General features: G+C 36.4%; 1 protein-coding gene across 1 annotated transcript; it reads left to right on the forward strand.

The window, feature by feature from the left end:
• The first annotated feature begins 2,783 nt into the window (after positions 1 to 2,783).
• On the forward strand, positions 2,784 to 4,184 carry LOC110724050. The gene has a single exon (XM_021903449.1). The coding sequence runs from the start codon at positions 2,784 to 2,786 to the stop codon at positions 4,182 to 4,184; it is 1,401 nt and encodes a 466-aa protein (XP_021759141.1).
• The last annotated feature ends 16,795 nt before the right edge of the window (positions 4,185 to 20,979 follow it).

The raw sequence follows: 20,979 nt of genomic DNA on the forward strand, positions 1-20,979 counted from the left end.
TTACTGGCAGGGGGCAATGGCAGCTTGTTGTTGTCGATTAAGTCTTGGATAGCTTCTTTAACCTTCCAATAGTTCTCGGTGAGATGGCCCGTACCTTGGTGATACTTGCAATGTGCATTGGGGTTCCAGTTAGCCGACCTCTTTTCGACTGGTGGGTCCCCAAATGGTCCAATAGGAGTTATAAGACCTTTTGCATCTAGTCAGTCAAATGCGGTGTCATAACTCATGCCAATAGGAGTAAATTTCCTCCTAAATGGTTTCTTTTGTCCTTGATTATTCATAGCAAGGACTTCACCTAGGTTAAAAGTGCTAACATTGTTTGAGTGGGTGGTTTTGGAAGAAGAAGGATTGTTGTTCTTCTTGCCTTTCCAGCCACTGTTAAAGTTATTGTTGGCAGCTTTCAACTTAGCCAGGTCGTCTTCAATATTGATTCCAATGTCATAGACGGCCTTGAAGGTATAAAGATTATTCTGATACTTGAGATGCTTAGAGTATTTTTCTTGAAGGTTTTTGATAAATAACCTTACAGACTCTTTTTTACTTGGCACCTCAATCATCTTAGCTGAGGTTTGTCTCCATTTGTTAAAGAAGAAAGTGAAGCCTTCGTTCTCCTTCTGCTTGAGGATTTATCACTAGTAGAAAAACGTACATTTGCGTCGCCACATTTGCGTCACTCATTAGAAAGAACGAAGAAAATGTTTAATTTTAGCATCCTGAAAAGTTATTTGCGTCGCATATTTATCAAGAAGCGACGCAAAAGTCAATTGTATTGCAGATTTTTAATATTTGCGTCGCTCTTATTTATTGAAGCGACGTATATAATAATCTTATTTGCGTCACTCATTTATTGACAAGTGACGCAAATGAGTGAGTGAATAAATTGCGTCACTCTTTTAATAAATGAGCGACGCATATGAAAAATGTACAACATTATGTTTTATGTTATTTGCGTCGCATTTTAATAATAAAGTGACGCAAATCTAGCTTTTGCATTTAGGTTATTTCAGAATTTTGACCTTAGCTTTTGCACGCCTACCTTTCACGACTAAAAAAAGAGAAAAAAACAAGTTGCTACTCCAGTGAATTTCTACAGCTAAAACACCCACAAATTCGACCCTTAAATCCAACAAATTCGGCCAAAAAAACACCAATTCCTCAGCAAATTCAACATCCAAAATCGCAGTCAAGTTGAAGACCTATAATCGGCAGCAAATTGAGCAATTTCGAGCAAAAATTTGGACAAAAAACCCTAAGAAATCCGAACCCATAAACCCCAGAAAAATTGAGCATTTCCGACCAAAATTCCCCCATTTCAAGCAAAAAATCTACTCAAAACCATAGGAATTTGAACCCTAGAAACCCCAAAAAATTAAATTAAAAATCCTGGCCTAATATTCGAGCAATGATGAAAATTTTGACTGGAAAATCGATTAATTTCGCCCCCAAAAAACCCGAGGAAGTTCTAGCAAATTACAACAACAATAATTGAAGTTTGATTAGTGTAGCAGTTCAACCAGTGTTCGCCCCCCTCATATTACTGCATTTAGGCACGACATTGTTGAATTTGTGAAGTTTATTTCACCTAAGGTAAGATTGCTTGTATTTAGTGAAGTTGTCTTTTTTTTTTTTTCTGTCCAATTCGTAAGTTCTGTTCTAGGATTTTTTTATTTTTGATTTGTTTTTCTGTAATGCGAATACATTTCATGAAATTGAAGTTATAATTGCGATAGAAGCCTGAATACTTTTGTTTGTAATGGGATTATTAGAATGCCTCTATAAAAATGGGTTTGAGGTTGCTGAGAATGGCTCATTCATTTAGTTTATTTTTTTGAGGGAATGGCTCATTCATTCAGTTTAAAATGCAATTTATAATTTCTGAAAATTGTTTGCAGTTTTGTTCTCTGAAAATGTGTTGATTGATTTTGTTATCTACATTGTGTGCTTGGAGAACTATAGGGAAATGCTGCCGGATTTTCTTTAGAACCAAACTTTACAAGTAGTTATTAGTGAGATAGGACATTCAAGAATGGGTTAGGTTGGAGTGATAAGGACCTTATTGGTTCATGTCGATGCATTTACATGAGATAAACTTTGAATGAAAATGTTTGATGCCTTATATTCTTGTTTATGGTTAAGGAGCTATATATGTTAGAAAATATACACATTATCTTAAAATTAGTTTTGTTATTCAGTGGTTGAAAATGGATCGAAGTTGGATGTATGGTAAACGAAATTGTACAAGTTTTTTACGAGGAATTGAAGAGTTTAGCACTGTTGCCTCAAAACACCAAACATAGAATAAATAAAAGATTATTCTTTGTCCTTGTTGTGACTGTAATAGTTCGAGGGGATATCGTGATATAGTTGATATTAAAGATCATCTAATCCATCGTGGGTTTAAAGAAAACTACGCAAGGTGGACATGGCATGGTGAGAGCATATATATTGAGGCAAGTTCTAGTTATTGTCCAAGGGAAGATGAGAATCATTGTGATGATGATAATGAACACCAAGGTAAGGATATCGATACAACTGATATTGGTGTTGAAAGTTAGAGTGAAGTGGAGAAGGACAGGATAGATGAAATGATGCATGATGTTGAAGACCATTTCACAGAGTGTCCCCAGACATATGATAGTATTTTGAGAGCTGCAGAAACCCCGTTATATCTTAGTTGTACAAAGTTCACTAAATTTGGTGCTATTATGAAGTTATTCAACTTAAAGGCGAGCAATTGTTGGACCGACAAGGGTTTTACGTAGTTGTTAGAAGCCTTAGTAGAAATGTTTCCCGAAGGGAATGAACTTCCAAACTTCACCTATGAGGCCAAGAAACTTATGTGCCCCTTGGGTATGAAGTATGAGAAGATACATGCTTGTCCTAATGACTGTGTGTTGTATCAAAATGAGTATGCTGATTTGCATGAGTGTCCAAGGTGTGGAGTTTCTCGTTACAAGATGAATGATACTGGTGAATTGTGTAAGAAAGGGTCTTCGGCTAAGGTATTATGGTATCTTCTAATTATACCGAGATTTAGGAGACTCTTCTCGAATGAAAAAACTGCAAGATTATTGAGGTGGCATGCTGATGGGAGGAAGAAAGATGGGTTAATGAGGCATCCTGCTAATTCCCCACAATGGAGGAACATTGATCGAAAGTTCAAGGACTTTGGTGAAGAAGATCGAAATCTTAGGCTTGGTCTTAGTACAGATGGAATGAACCCATTTGGGACACTAAGTACCCAATATAGCACTTGGTCGGTTCTTCTAACTATCTACAATTTGCCTCCTTGGTTATGCATGAAGTCTAGATACATTATGTTGTCCCTTCTAATATCTGGGCCTAAACAACCTGGAAATGACATTGATGTGTATCTAGCGCCTCTCATTGAAGATTTGAAATTTTTGTGGAATGGAGGTGTCCAAATGTTTGATGCATATAGTAAAACCAATTTCACTTTACGTGCCATGATTTTTTGTACGAAAAATGACTTCCCAGCTTATGGGAATTTGTCGGGGTACACTGTGAAGGGAACAACTCCTTGCCCCATTTGTGAAGATGATTTGGAGGCATTACGCCTAGACAATTGTGGTAAGCATGTATACATGGATAATCGCAGACATCTTCCTGAAGACCACCCTTTTCGATTTAATAAGGATGCTTTTAATGGAAAATTGGAGTTGAGAGAAGCTCGTGGCCCTTTACGTGCAAGTGAGGTTTATCAGCGGGTCAAAGACATTGAGAATGAGTTTGGTAATCCTTACAAAAGCAAATCAACTGGGGGTTACAAGAAGAAGTCTAAGCTATGGTCTTTTCCATATTTGAGACATTTAAAAGTTAGACATTGTCTAGATGTAATGCATATTGAGAAAAATGTCTGTGATGCCATTGTGGGAACTTTATTAAATATGCCAGGAAAGAAAAAGGATGGAGTTAAAGTAAGAAAAGACATGGCTGCTATGGGTCATTCAGAGTTGGCACCCGAATCTCGAGGAAAACGCTGGTATCTTCCCCTATCTTTCTTTACCTTGTCTAAAAAGGAAAAAACTAGCTTCTGTGAGTCATTGCATGGTTTAAAGGTCCCGGCTGGATTTTCTTCTAATTTTCGTAGACTTGTGTCAATGTCTGACTTGAAATTGGGTGGCATGAAATCTCATGATTGTCATGTCTTGATGCAACAATGATTACCAATTGCCATTCGAGGAATTTTTCCACCTCAAGTGAGGTATACGATTACAAGATTATGTGTCTTTTTTAACACTATCTGTAGCAAGGTCATAAATCCAAGTATTTTAGATGACTTGCAAGCAGATGTACTTGAGACAATGTGTCGATTTGAAATGTATTTTCCCCCATCTTTTTTTGACGTGATGCCTCATTTGGTTATTCATCTTGTACGTGAAATTAAAATTTGTGGACCAGTGTGTATGAGATACATGTATCCTTTTGAACGAGAAATGGGTGACTTAAAGGGAAAAGTCATGAATTCGGCCAACCTGAAGCTACTATTGTACAACGAACAGTTGCTGAGGAAGTGGCAGCATGGGTTGCTCAATATCTTGCACGTTCACAGAAAATTGGGTTGCCAAAGTCTCGACACGATGGGAGGCTTGGAGGTCAAGGAACTATTGGCAGGAAAAGGATATCCATGGGCTTTGAAATGAAAAATAAGGCTGAGCTTTTTGTGTTGCAAAATCTTAGTGAGGTTTATCCTTACTTGGACGAGCACATGCTTTTTCTTAAAAATAAATATCCTTCCAAAAGTGATCTTCAGCTGATAAAGGAGCATAATTGTTCATTCTTTACATGGTTCAAGGAACGAGTGATGTCCCAACTATCCACCACACCTAACGATATATCTGACACATTGAGATGGTTGGCATATGGTGCTAAATGTCAAGTCAGGTCATATGAGGGATACGACATCAATGGGTATTCTTTTTACACTAGCCGACAAGATGACAAATCAACAATGAAAAACAGTGGTGTTAAAGTGGTAGATTTGTCATCTGAGTATGTTAGTGCACATGATAAAACACTTATGGATAAGAAGAAATTTTATTATGGAATCATAGAAGAAATAATAGAGCTGGATTATGTTGATTTCAAGATTCCTCTATTTCGATGTAAGTAGGCTGATAGTAGCCGTGGTGTAAAAAAAGATGAACAAGGGAACTTGACCCTTGTAAATATTGGTCGACGAGGGCATCTAGCTGATCCATTTATATTAGCTTCACAAGCAAAACAAGATTTTTACATGGCTGACCCAGTTGATTGTAAGTGGTCAGTTGTTTTAGAAGGTAAAAGAAGGATACTTGGCATTGAAGATGTGGTGGACGAGGAAGAATATGATGAGCAATTTAATGAGTCACCACCTTCTGTTTGGAGCATCCCTCCAATAGTCGATGATTTTAACACACCGTTGAAACGAAAAGATCATAATGAAGACTTTTATGTCGCAAAAGAGAAGAATGAAGTAGGTATGAATTCTGTGATTTTTTTTCCAATATGTGTTACTAATTGCATAAATTGCTTATTATTGTTATGTGTACAAGTTTATAATTTAAAAATGATACAAATCGATGTCTTAATTTATTTATGTCTTTTTTTTTCAGGTAAGTAATAATAGAGGATGAGGATATGCATAATCGTTCCATGTCTTCGCAATGTGAGGAAGATGAGCCACACAATCAATCACAATCAGAGCAACAAACAACCGACTCTCAGAAGAAGAAAAAGAAGCCAAGAGGTCCTTCAAAGGGCCTGAAATCCATGCGTGGGGTTCCTAGAGTGCTTGAATGGGATGAATTGTGTCGACCCATTGGAAAGTGGGCAAAAGCATACAAAACTCATCTTGGTGAAATAAGCCGTGCAAAGGTGTCTATATTGTATAAAGATTGGAATCAAGTGTAGACACCCATTTGTGTCTCCCCAAAACCAAACCCAGTGATGAGTACCTTTCGCGTCGAATCATAATCGAATGAAGCGAAAGTGTGGAAAGTCTAGTGTTGCGGTTAGTTTTAATTTCTTTTCTCTTCTCTCTGTTTTTGAAAACTTATTTTAAGAAAACAGCCAATCCAGTTTGGTTGGTCCATGATATGGGTCCAATAATAGTGTAGTTGGATGGGGCTTGACAAGATCTTTCCAGCGATATATTATAAGCCCAATTCCGATGAATATTGAGGAAGTTATGGCCAATTTACTAAACTGGGCCCGGTTTGAGCCTTATGTGCGACCCAATGATCTAGGGGAGGGCCTAATATGGTTTATCATTCCTAATGCAATTAGGGATGGTTTTAGTCTTCTAGATTCTTCTAGATGGTTCTTTTCATTCCTAATTCAATTAGCATTGATAAATTGACTTTTGTCGACTTTTCAGAGTTTTAATTAAAATCAAAGAGCATTTTTGAGGAAAATATACGATTTTATCCTCCTGTACGGCAAAATATATCTGATTTTAGAAAAAGCGTCAAAAATAGGTTTAGCGTCCAACGCTAGCCATTGGCGCCTGGAACCAGGCCTGGCGCCTGACGCTAAGGCTGGCGCCTGGCGCCAATTAGCTGGTGCTGGCGCCAGCTCTGTTTTTCGTGCGCCAATACTCTGCTTTGTTAATTTTATCTTTTTGGCTGATTCTCTCTATAAATAACGTATTAAAAACTCCGTTTTGATTCACCAATTCTCATCAACATTCATCTAGATTCACCTACAATCAGTTTTCATTCGCAATCATTAATTCTCTCATTCTCTTCTCATTCATAAATTCTTTCTCTTTCTCTTTTCTAAACCTAGCTTTTATATACAAAATTCCGCATTTGCAAGATCTAGAAACACCTAGCTATATTCGAAGTTGCCTTCGCCCTAGACGTGAAAGGTTTAATTTCTGAGGGTTTGGTCCCAAATCTCTTTTTCAATTATTTAATTTAATTGTTTGTTTATTATTTTCCTTGAAGTTACTAACGTGTGTATTTTGTTATTAGAAAGAGGTATGAAGCATCAAAGTAAGTAATTTAATGGTTTTTATTGATGTTATTATATAGAAATCATGCTTAGATTGTTATTATGATTCCTAGTATTATGTTAGGATGTTTTCCTTAATTTGATGTTTAGGGTGACAACAATAAATTCCTAGTATCATGTTTAGGGTAAATTTAATATCAAGTATGATTAAAAGTATGATGCTTCCTATGTTCTTCCTAATATTTATGGTTCTTAGTATCATGTTAGGGTTAAAGCTTTGATTTTTAATGCTTAGTAACATGCTAGGGTTTGTTATTAATCTTGTTAGTATCATGCCTAGGATCTTGCTATTATTATGCTTTAATATTAACATGAACATGATTATGGTTATAATTGTTATAATTTATGATAATTATGATTATTATTATTATTTTGATGATGATTATTTTATTTATGATGATATTATTATTATTATAATTATTATTCATGATATCGATTATTTATCATGTTACTTGATATTTAATGTTATTGCTTGATCACACCTTTTATGCATGTTTGAAAGGAATTTGTACTTGTAATCACGCTTAATAACATAATTAATAATCTTGTTTAAGGTTAATGTGATTATATTTCAAGTGATCGCCAATAATAGTTTATTTGTGCATTAATATTCAACCAACATAGATTAAACAAGTTTAGGCTTAATCCTATTGATTGCATGTTAGTCAGAAAGCGCACATGAATACGATCAGAATAAAGTAGAGGCCTATTGTAGGGAATATTTAAAGCGTTAAACCCCTAGCTTGAACCCCACTGTGATCATACACTAAAGTACGGTGGCGTCCAAAAGGGAAGAAGATAGAGCAAAAGAGTCGCCAACAAGTTTTAGGAACTTGTAAACCGTTCACAGGGTGAAGGTTACACCCCTTAACGATCCAAGAGATCGTCAACTCCATAAGGTCTAGAACAAAATAAGGGTTCGGGGATGAAGGTACAAATCCAACCTAAAAGAGATTGAACCTGCCCTAATAATAGGTCTCTACTTTATTCTAATCGTATTCATGTGCGCTTTCTGACTAACATGCAATCAATAGGATTAACCCTAAACCTGTTTATCTATGTTGGTTGAATATTAAAGCACAAATAAACTATTATTGGCAATCACTTGAATTATAATCATATTAACCCTAAACAAGATTATTAATTATCTTATTAATCGTGATTACAAGTACCAATTCCCTTTAACATACATAAAAGGTGTGATCAAGCAATAAAAATAAATATCAAGCAACATAATAATAATTATAATAATAATTAACATAATAAAAGTAATCATGAATCATGTTAAAGCATAATAATAGCAAGGTCCTAGGCATGATACTAACAAGATTAATAACAAATCCTAGCATGTCACTAAACAATAAAAATCAAAGCTTTAACCCTAACATGATACTAACATGAATAAATATTAGAAAAAACATAAAAGGCATCACAGGAATCATGATTGATATAAGCAAATCACCCTAAATATCATACTAAGAAAAACATCATAACATGATACTAGGAATCAAAATAACATCCTAAACATGATTTCTATATCATAATATCAATGAAAACAATTAAAGAACTTACTTGGATGCCTCGTACCTCTTTCTAATAACAAAATACACACGTTAGTAACTTTAAGGAAAATAATAAACAACAATTAAATTAAATAATTGAAATAAAGATTTGGGATCAAACCCTCAGAAATTAAACCTTTCACGTCTAGGGTGAAGGCAAATTCGAATATAACTAGGTGTATCTAAGTCTAATGTATGAGGAATTTTGTTTGTAAAAAGGCTAGTTTAGAAAAGAGAGAGAGAGAGAGAAATCAAGAGATTCTTGATGAGAATTGGTTAATGAAAACGAGGTTTTTAGAAAGCTATTTATAGAGAAAATCAGCCAAAAAGATAAAAAGTCCAAAACAGAGTTCTAACGCACATAAAACTTGATTAGCGTCGACGGTGGCATTTAGCGCCAGGCGCCAAGCCTTAGCGCCAGGCTCTAATGCTTAGCGTCAGACACTAATAATCAGTTTCACGCGTTTTTGTTTCTATCACATCTTTTGATCCGGAAGTCCAAATAAGGCATATAATATGTCATTGGAAATTTCTTGAAGTCTACTTTCAACCCAATTTGGATCACATTAAAATCTTTTGTAGATAAAAAGATATGGCCGAAATAGTGGAAGGGTGTCAGTTTTGGATAGAGTTTCATGTCTCACCCATATCTTTTTCGTTATAGCTCGTATTTAATTTTATAATATATCATTGGAAAGATAATTTCAAGATCTATCCAACCATATAAAATTTGGATAAATATTATGAGGCAAAATTGAATCTGAATATATTCCACTTCGTATAAAACAAGGATTCTTAAAAGGAGTAGTTTTATTCAATTTCAAACTCTTTAAAACATAATTATCAATCATAACTCCATTAGGATTTAAAAGAACCTCCTAGAGTATTCTAAAAGACTATAATCAATCCTAATAGCTTTAGGAATGATAATTAATAATAGGCCCTCCTCTAGATCATTGGGCAGCATATAAAAACCAAATCGGGCCCAGTTTATAATTTTGGCTATAATTTCCTCGATATTCATCGAAATTGGGCTTATAATATATCGTTGGAAAGATCTTTTCAAACCCCATCCAAATAAACCATTATTGGATCCTTATCATGGACCAACCAAACTGGATTGACTATTTTCTTAAAATAAGTTTTCAATAAACAAAGAGAAGAGAAAAGAATTAAAAATATCCGCAACACTAAACTTTCCACACTTTCACTTCATTCGATTATGATTCGACGTGAAAGGTACTCATCAATGGGTTTGGTTTTGGGGAGACACAAATGGGTGTCTATAGAAGCCCCCACTTTGACTGAGTTTGGAGAAACGCAAGTTTCGAAAACAAAAGTCAAAGTATCGATAGGGACGGAGAATGATTCAGAACGTTCTGCGATCTTAAACCAATCTTGTAACGCCGATACCTGCAAACTAACGTTAGTTAAACAGTTAAAAAAGTTAAGAAATGCGTATCTTGCACCGTCGAGCACACGTCTCTGAAAGTAACCGATTTGCTGCCGCTTCACTGTTTTGCTGACCTCCTGCAAGCTAGAGAATGCCATCCCGCTTGAAAACTGCTACGCCCGAAACTGCTTCCAATATAGAAGATTGCTTCGCCTGAAATGATCCTCCTCTACTATGATAATATTCCACGTCCAATGAAATACTATCGAAAATTGTTTCTCTTGAAACAATCCTCAGTTGTTTGTGACAACTCTCCACAATCTAGGGAACGCCACCTTGCTGTTTCGATGTTCACTCGTCTCTGAACAAAGAGCTTCTTTTTGATATGTTCACGCTCCTCTAAACGAAGAGCTTCTTTTTGATATGATCTTTTGAATGATGTGTCCACGCGTCTCTGAACGAAGAGCTTGATAATAGGATGCCCACGCATCTCTGAGCAAAAGAGCTTGTAGGAAATGTCCACGCGTCTCTGAACAAAAGAGCTTGAAAAGGATTGTCCACGCGTCTCTGAACAAAAGAGCTTGATTGATATTCCCACGCATCTCTGGACAATAGAGCTTGAATGAAATGTCCATGCGTCTCTGAACAAAAGAGCTTTGATGATATGCCCACGCGTCTCTGGAGCAAAAGAGCTTTTCAATGATATGCCCACGTGTCTCTGGAGAAAAAGAGCTTGATGGAAATGTTCACGTGTCTCTGAACAATAGAGCTTCGGTACTTGAACGTTTGTTGCGATAATGTCTTGAAGAAAAAATTTCCGAAGACCAACGTTTGTCGATCTCTAAAGCCGCCTGAACTTTATTTCTGCTAAAACCAGTATGTCGGTGTCTCCGTGATTAGGCGCTTTAAGCTAAGTGAGACGATCTTTCATCAGGTCGATCACTTATTGAAATTGTAATCAAACTGACTACTTAATCATGTCAAATTGCTTATAGGGGCTAACTAGCGTACCAAGGAACCCAAAATTGTTGTATGAGGTCAAAATCACCTTTCCGAGAGGCTTCGACCTCTCTCGCTGCTGAAATATCTCTGGCGCCAAGAATTGGAGTAGGGTCCTCCCTATTCTGCTTCACCTGTATTTATTTTTTACTATAGAACTTTTCCAATCTCTTTAGCCATCTTAGGGTTGACCTAAGGCTTAAAATTATCTTAGGGTTGACCTAAGGTTTAATGTTTCTTGACTCATCGACTTGACACGACTCAAGGTATAAACTTGACTCGCTGATTGACTGACTCGAGGTTGACTCGACTCAAAGTGAAATGACACATGTGTTAGACTCATGACCCGTGTGTTCATAGTGTTGATTATGCGACTAGAAAATGCAAAAAAGCAAAACATTTTCGTCATTTTTGTGGAGGGTACCAACTTTCTCCCGAAAAAGAAAGATGTGAAAAAGAAGAAGCGAAGTTTGAAGATGCATGTTGAATGAGCTTAGTCAGATGTTGTTTGATACTGTCTCTCAAGGTGCAAGGATTAATCCATCCTAGGCTATCTCAATGGTTGCTCAATGATGAAAGTATTTGGGTAACTTAGGCACGGAGGCTAAGCACTTCATACTTCTATGTAATGACAATTATGAGTGATGAGTGATGTGACAAGGCATGCTTCATCGTTATGTTAATATTTCATGACAAAGGGTTCCTAAGGGAAGTATATTTGGTCATGTATCTGTGCGGTGTGTGAAAGTGACACTAAAGTTAGGCCGCAAGGGCTAAGTGTGTGAAAAAATATATTGAAAAGAGTCAAATGGTGGTGACTCTTAGGCTAGGTAAGCTAATGATGTAGGGATCAAGCCCCCAAGTCTAGCTCTAAGTGAATAGGGATGAGCATTTGAGATCCCTTGATATGATCATGGTGTAAGTGTGTGAATGTGAATATGAATGCATGTTTATTACGGCCGCACCTCGATGTGAGGTTGCCTACGTATCCGTTAGGAATCAGGCCGAACGTAGCTCTAGCCAAACCTCGCACAAGTGTGTGTATACCTCAAAAAGGTCTTTTAAGGGTTGTAACGTGGTTAGGCTAAAGGTTATAGAAAAAAGGGATAAAGGCTCAAGACCCTAGATAAGCCCCCAAGGTGTGCAACCTTGCATTTGAATATTTGTATTTTCATGCTTGAGGTTTTCTACTCTTTTTTTGGCTCTTTCTTTTTCTTTAGCATTTATTTCATTTTTATAAATGTGAGCAATCTCGATCATGCGGTCTACCACTCACTTGGCATTCATGTTTCTCAGGCACGGTACCGAGCACTCGATAAGAGACGCAATCTGAGACGTGTTCATATCGAAGACATTTTCATATCAAAGACATTGGAACACTTGCCCTTTTGTACACTTTTATTTATTTTTGGCTATTTTTGCTATTTTAATCTTTTGAATTTGCTCAAGCTTTCTTTAGAATTGCAAAAGTTGCACACCATCCCATCCCAAGGATAAATAGATGTAGGTTGAAAAAAAGAAAGGTCTATCGTTAGACGAGGCTCAAAGTGGTTTATGAAGAAAGGATTGCATATTTGAAAGGTGAAAGGAGATATGATGTGGCTACAAGGGTTGCCTTAAATCATTGGTATACCTTGTGTTTAATTCGACATGGTTTTTTTTTTTTTTTTTTTTTTTTTTTTTTTTTTTTTTTTAATGCAATATAATGAAATGATCATATGTAAGGAAATAATTGCTCATTTTTATTAAAAGAAAATATATAATGATCTTACAAAATAAATCTAAAGAGAATAAAAAAGGTGCCTATGCTAGACTTATTGGGGAAGGGGTAAATAAAAAAAAAGAAATAGAAAAAAAAAGAGGTCACGAAATCTTGTCGTTGAAGCTCGCCTCTTGTCTTGTGTTGTTTCCTTTATCATCACTCGCTCTTCTTGTAAACTGAAGGTATGGGAAGCTTGTTATTATCAATCAAATGTTGGATATCCTCCTTTAGCTTCCAACAGCTCTTAGTAGCATGACCCTTACCTTGGTGGTACTTGCAGTGTTCGTTTGGATTCCAACTAGGAAATCTTTTCTTAAGTGGGGGATCTTGAATAGGTCCAATGGGAGTAATGATTCCCTTGGCATGGAGTCGATCGAAAGCATCATCGTAGCTAATTCCAATAGGGGTAAATTCCCTTTTTCGGTTGCTTTCGATTACCCATGGCTAGGATCTCACTAAGGTCGAAAGTACCAACACTATTACTAGAGTAGGTGTTTTCGGAAGAAGAAGGATAGTCGTTCTTCTTCCCTTTACAGCCACTGTTACCATTGTTACTAATCTTGGCCTTCTTGTCGCGCGGAGGAACATGAAGGAGATTTGAATCAATGAAGTCTTGAACACGATCCTTGAGGGCGAGACACTTTTCAGTAGTGTGACCACGACCTTTATGGTATCGACAATAGGAATTTGGATCCCAATTGGGAAAACGTTTTTCAGATGGAGGGTCTTGACTGGGACCAATGGAGTGAATATGACCTTGATCATGTAGACAGTCAAAAGCTTCATTGTAAGTTGTTCCTATTGTTGTGTATTCTTCAATGGTCCGTTTTGCCTGTGGCTTAGGAGCATTGAGTTCTTCATTAAACCCTTGGCGAGAATTTTGTTCAATGGCCATCACCCGATCTGATAATCCTTCTACCACATTCAAGAGCATGGCAATGAGATCTTGCAGTTTTCGAATGTCCTCTTTTAGACTTGACGAGTCTTCCTTGGTATTATCTAAGAAAAGACTTTCATCCTCCTCAATTATGGCCACTTCATCGAGAGAGGTCATATAAGCTGTCTCGATCATGGGCTCTCCTATAGGTGTGATAAGAAGTGATGGATCAAAGGATGCTTGGTCATCTTCAATGACTAGAATCTCGGAAGTTTCATTGTTATCGATCAGATCTTGACTAGCTTATTTGAGTTTCCAACACTCTTTAGTGTCGTGACCCTTTCCTTGATGATATTTGCAGTGCTTATTAGGGTCCCACTTAGGTGGCCTGGCTTCTGGAACTGGATCTTTGATGGGCCCTATGGGCATGACTAGTCCTTTGTGACGTAGCTTCTCGAAAGCCGTTGCATAACTCATACCAAGTGGAGTGAAAACTCTTTTTGATCTTTGGATTCGTGGTTTAGAGGCGTTCATGGCATGTACTTCATTAATGGGAGAGGAAGAAGAAGGATGGTCATTCGTCTTTCCTCTCGCACCATTATCTTTCAGAAGGTCATCTTCAATGTCAATGCCTATATTATAGACAACTTTGAAAGTATCTAAATTGTGTTGGTACTTTAAGTGCTTTGAATACTTCCCTTGGAGATTCTTGATAAACATCCTCACAGATTCTTTTTCGGTAGGAGCCTTGACCATATTAGCGGAAGTTTCCCTCCATTTATTGAAGAAAGAAGTGAACCCTTCGTTTTCCTTTTGTTTTAACATCTCAAGTTGTCTGTGGTCTGTTTCATCTTGGATGTTGCACTTATATCTATCTATGAAAGCGTTTGTTATCGACTCCCAAGAAGAGGTTTTTTCTTTCTCGAGAGAAAAGAACCATTGTTGATAAACGGTTTCGAGAGATAGTGGGAACAGAGAGGGGAAAATCTTCTTATCGATACCCTTAATGCTCATTATAGTTTCAAAAGCTCTTAGATGGAAGTAAGGTTGTCTATTGCCTTGAATTTAGGGATGTCAGTGGCGTCAAACTTATGCGGAAGAAGTTCCTTGTCCAGCGAGACCCCTTGTGAACTCATGCCCTGAAATTTATAGTCACTAGATAGCTTGCTTAGACTCTCTTGCATGAGATCCATCTGTTGTTGCTTCATGGGATCATTGATCTTGAGTGTGAGTAGCTTTAGTGTCTCAGTCACGGTAACCAATTGGTTCCTAAGCTCATTGAATTCTTTTTGACTTGCCATTATCTTTTTAGCCTTCCTCTTTTGACGAATTGGTTTATCAAAAAGTGAGTCTTGAACAAAGAGGTTGTCCTTGATTAATCGCCCTTCTCTCCTCGACCAAGTACTGTGGAAAAGGAATTTGGGGATATTTATTGTTAATTATTTGACTCAAACTTTATCAACATGCAATGGATGGAGGAAGTGAAGAAAGATTGGAATAGAATGTGAAAGAAGACTTAGATGGAGGGATATGAAGAATTAGGAATAGAATGTACCCCCCAACTCAAATGACGGAAATGACCGACTCATGCATGAACCTAGGACATGGTCATGGTGACATATAAAAAGTGTGTGCTATGACTAGTGAGTGTATGTGACATGTTAATACTTGTGTCATGACCATGTGGCTAGACTACGTGACTAGACTCAAGCAAAGAGTAAATTAAGACCTCGCGTATATGCATTAAACTGGACAAACTGTGGTATTTTAGTCATAACTTTTGATCTGCGACTCTGATTGGGATGAACCAACGCCAAATTAAAGAAAACACTCGGGGCTACAGATCCATAGGTTGTACGACTCGTAACTCTTCCTAGAACTCTGGCTATGACCAAAACAAGTTGACGCTTGTGCAGTATACGGGAATAAAAATCTGGGTTGACTTAAAGGGACTATGACTCGATTTTAAGTTTATTTTTTTTAGCTCAAATTAATTAATTAAACAAAGTCCTTTAGTCATTAATTAGTTTATTAAGACTTATTTACAAACACAAGTCAAACCAAACGATTGATTTAGTCTCATAATAAGTATGCACAAGTAGGAGATGCACAAGTAGTCAAGTAGTCACAACATGACGCAATGAGTTTGCAACCTAACCATGGCTCTAGTTCTCTAAAGTTCGGGATATGGTTTAGTCAATAGAGGGTCCATGGTTAATTGTCCGGATGCACCGCGCGGAAGCCTAACCGTGAAGGGTTGGCGCGAGTGGATGGGACACTGCGAGTTTTAGAAAAAACTCGCTTCCATGGTTTGGTGAATTCGACATCTCGGATGTACCCTTTGTTGCACGGAGCGTTTAATCGAGTAGATGGAGCATGAATTCCCAGAGGTTTATGTCCATATGTAGAACACATATGGGTTTAAAAAAAGTGATAAAAAATTCAATCACGAAGTAGGATCGAGCAAACAATACGAAAAACTGGTCGAAATTAGAACGCATATTTCTGGCTCGGTATTGGGGGAAATTGGCGCCAGCAATAAGAGACTGGCGCCAACTTTTAACTGTAGCACCTGACGCAAATACTAGCGTCTTGCGCTACGACTAAAATGATGACGCCAAGCTATGGCCTCTGGCGCTACTTCCCACATGCCTCATCAGCTTTCTGTGCTCGATAAAATTTTCCAGTTCCACGCAGTGTTATTTCGGTCCTAGTCGTGAAAGATATTTCTCAAATTTCCTACGTGTAAAATCCTATGTTTTTAACTCATTACGGATGGTATTTCCAATGAGATCTTTTTTATGCATATGACAATAATGTTAATCAAAATTACGCAAATGAAATACTTAGAACGTTTCGAGTCTCATCCACTCATTCTAAATCATCGCCGAAACAAATTCAGGAATTAAAATAGAAATCCTCCCCAGTGGAGTCGCCAAAAACTGTAGGGAATATTTAAAGCGTTAAACCCCTAGCTTGAACCCCATTGTGATCATACACTAAAGTACGGTGGCATCCAAAAGGGAAGAAGATAGAGCAAAAGAGTCGCCAACAAGTTTTAGGAACTTGTAAACCGTTCACAGGGTGAAGGTTACACCCCTTAACGATCCAAGAGATCATCAACTCCATAAGGTCTAGAACCAAATAAGGGTACGGGGATGAAGGTACAAATCCAACCTAAAAGAGATTGAACCTGCCCTAAAAATAGGCCTCTACTTTATTCTAATCGTATTCATGTGCGCTTTCTGACTAACATGCAATCAATAGGATTAACCCTAAACCTGTTTATCTATGTTGGTTGAATATTAAAGCACAAATAAACTATTATTGGCAATCACTTGAATTATAATCATATTAACCCTAAACAAGATTATTAATTATCTTATTAATCGTGATTACAAGTACCAATTCCCTTTAACATGCATAAAAGGTGTGATCAAGCAATAAAAATAAATATCAAGCAACATAATAATAATCATAATAATAATTAACATAATAAAAATAATCATGAATCATGTTAAAGCATAATAATAGCAAGGTCCTAGGCATGATACTAACAAGATTAATAACAAATCCTATCATGTCACTAAACAATAAAAATCAAAGCTTTAACCCTAACATGATACTAACATGAATAAATATTAGAAAGAACATAAAAGGCATCACAGGAATCATGATTGATATAAGCAAATCACCCTAAATATCATACTAAGAAAAGCATCCTAACATGATACTAGGAATCAAAATAACATCCTAAACATGATTTCTATATCATAATATCAATGCAAACAATTAAAGCACTTACTTAGATGTCTCGTAACTCATTCTAATAACAAAATACACATGTTAGTATCTTCAAGGAAAATAATAAAAAACAATTAAATTAAATAATTGAAATAAAGATTTGGGATCAAACCCTCAGAAATTAAACCTTTCACGTCTAGGGTGAAGGCAACTTTGAATATGGTTAGGTGTATCTAAGTCTAATGTAAGAGGAATTTTGTTTGTAAAAAGGATAGTTTAGAAAAGAGAGAGAGAGAGAGAAATTAAGAGATTCTTGATGAGAATTGGTTAATGAAAACGGGGTTTTTAGAAAGCTATTTATAGAGAAAATCAGCCAAAAAGATAAAAAGTCCAAAACATAGTTCTGACGCGCATAAAACTTGATTAGGGTCGACGCTGGAATTTAGCGCCAGGCGCCAAGCCTTAGTGCCAGGCGCTAATGCTTAGCGTCAGGCGCTAATAATCAGTTTCACGCGTTTTTGTTTTTATCATATCTTTTGATCCGGAAGTCCAAATAAGGCATATAATATGTCGTTGGAAAGCTCTTGAAGTTTACTTTCGACCCAATTTGAATCACATTAAAATCTTTTGTAGACAAAAGATATGGCCGAAATGGTGAAAGGGTGTCTGTTTTGGATAGAGTTTCATGTCTCACTCATATCTTTTTCGTTATAGCTCGGATTTAATATTATAATATATCATTGGAAAGATAATTTCAAGATCTATCCATCCATATAAAATTTGGATAAATATTATGAGGCACAAAATTAAATCTGAATATATTCCCTTTCGTACAAAACAAGGATTCTTAAAAGGAATAGTTTTATTCAATTTCAAACTCTTTAAAACATAATTATCAATCATAACTCCATTAGGATTTAAAAGAACCTCCTAGAGTATTCTAAAAGACTATAATCAATCCTAATAGCTTTAGGAATGATAATTAATAATAGGCCCTCCTCTAGATCATTGGGCCGCATATAAAAACCAAATCGGGCCCAGTTTAGTATTTTGGCCATAACTTCCTCGATATTCATCGGAATTGGGCTTATAATATATCGTTGGAAAGGTCTTTTCAAAACCAATCCAAATACACCATTTTTGGATCCTTATCATGGACCAACCAAACTAGATTAACTATATTTTTAAAACAAGTTTTCAAAAACAGAGAGAAGAGAAAAGAATTAAAACTATCCGCAACACTAAACTTTCCACACTTTCACTTCATTCGATTATGATTCGACGTGAAAGGTACTCATCACCGGGTTCGGTTTTGGGGAGACACAAATGGGTGTCTACACCTATTATTAGGGCAGGTTCAATCTCTTTTAGGTTGGATTTGTACCTTCATCCCCGAACCCTTATTTGGTTGTAGAAGTTATGGAGTTGACGATCTCTTGGATCGTTAAGGGGTGTAACCTTCACCCTGTGAACGGTTTACAAGTTCCTAAAACGTTTTGGCGACTCTTTTGCTCTATCTTCTTCCCTTTTGGATGCCACCGTACTTTAGTGTATGATCACAGTGGGGTTCAAGCTAGGGGTTTAACGCTTTAAATTATTCCCTACATCAAGTTCCACAAGGAATAGAATACACTTTGTGGGAAGATGTTAAGGTAATATGCACTATTAAATGATAAATGTTATACTATTATATGATCATTTTGACATTATTTGAATATGATGAAAACAATTTATTTGAATATGATGAAATTATATACTAACTTTTTTTTATTTTTTTAATTCTTTTTGTAGAGAGAGTTTCAAAACGAAGAAGATGAAGACAAGAAAAAAAAGGTCCAACGCACTTGTGATAAAACTTGGAGAGATTTTAAAACAAAATTGGTCAGTGGTTGGATCACATGTACCAGGAATATGCCAAAGGAGAAAAGAATGTCGTATGTACTCTATGATTTCATATATGAAGATATGTGGAAAACATTTGTGGAGGAGCATAGTTAGATGATTTTAAGGTTTGTGTGTATTAATATCAATGATCATGCAGGTTATTAATACTTTGTTAACAGATTCATATGTACTAATCTTCATTTATGCTCGTGATAATAGGAAATTAGTGAGAAGGCAAGACAAAGCCAGTCTTTCAACAAATACCCTCACCATTTAGGAGCCAAATCATATGGTGAAATGAATATTGTATGGCGTAGAAAAGGGTATATTCCCACAGCATCTTCAGCATCCAGTACTTCATCTTGTTCTTCGGTTGTGTCTTGTTTGCCGAATAGGACATATGCTTGGCTTCTAGCAAGATCAATAGAAGATGATAAGGGAAATCCTTATTTGCCGGATGAGAAAACAAGAGAGGTGAAAGAATCCATTGTAAGTATATATAAGTCTTTATTTCAATTTTGAATATATTTTGTTAAGTTTATGTATTGCAACCAAAGTTTTATAACTTGAAGTCTTTGTGTAGGATAATTGGAGAAAGCAACAAGCTTATGGAAAATTTGTTCCCAATAGGCATGATGATATCTTATCTCGTGCCCTTGGGAAAAAATATCGTAATGGTTGGGCAATAGCATTTGGCAGTGGAATTGGCATTAAAGTTGTATGGGGATCCGGAGAGAGGCGTAGTGGCCGACGGGGTAGGGAATTTGGAGATGCTGAGCTGGAAGAATTAGAGGCAAGAGTAGCCCGGAGGGTAGGAGAGGAGACTATGCAGGAGATGGATTCTTAAATGGATTCCATGGTTCAAGAGAAGTTTATGTTATTTGCTAAACAGATTGGTATTCAAATTCCAACTGAATTGATGGAAATGAATAACATAGGCCGGACGACTCAACGAAATACTAGTAGTTGCCAATCAGTGGGTGATGATACATTTTCAAACATACAAGTATCCAAAACTTTGTTATTTTATATTTTTTATCTTTTTTTTTGTAATGATTTATGACTGCGACATACTTTTAACTTTGTAACTCAGTTTTTTTTTTTTTTTTTTTTTTTTTTTTTTTTTTCTATCTTTGTAAGGAACCGGTTCCATGTCGGCTATCATTGTTGAAAAATGACTCTGAGAAAGTCATTGTCGCTGAAGGTACATATCATCCGGAGTTAATCCTTGATCATCATAATAACCTCCTTCCAGATCACGTGAGGGTAAGTGTTGATGATTTTTTTGACGAGTTCAAAGAATTCTCTGTTCCAGTTCCTTCTTCAGTCATCAAGAAACTTAAGCATGCTCACGGTACATTTACCCAATGGCCGAAAGACTTGGTTTCACTCATGCATGACAAGGTAAATTATTTTTGTAACAATTTACATATAGTTTGCCATACAAAATATAGCAAATTGTTGAATAGATTTGCTTTACTATTGATTCGGAATTCATATCAAATAAGAACGATGATAACAACAAAGCGGACAAAGAAAACATGCAAGACAAACTAAAAGTAGTTGAAAGTGGTCACGAAACAAAAGAGTCCAACACCAATCCAAAAAAAGTTTTTCTTATGGATTATGCTTTGGAAAACTTGTCTCAGAAGTGTGGGTCTTTGAATAGTTTGTTATCTTCATTACCCGAAGGTGAAACTATTAAGGTAAAGGTTGATGCTTGGACCTTTATTTATGAAGA

The sequence above is a fragment of the Chenopodium quinoa genome, unplaced genomic scaffold (genome assembly GCF_001683475.1).
Source record: "Chenopodium quinoa cultivar QQ74 unplaced genomic scaffold, ASM168347v1, whole genome shotgun sequence".
In the NCBI taxonomy this organism is placed as follows: Eukaryota; Viridiplantae; Streptophyta; class Magnoliopsida; order Caryophyllales; family Amaranthaceae; genus Chenopodium; species Chenopodium quinoa.

Bases quoted from the DNA above. Each gene is read 5' to 3' on its own strand.
- LOC110724050 (XM_021903449.1), top strand. From the start codon at position 2,784: ATGTTTCCCGAAGGGAATGAACTTCCAAACTTCACCTATGAGGCCAAG.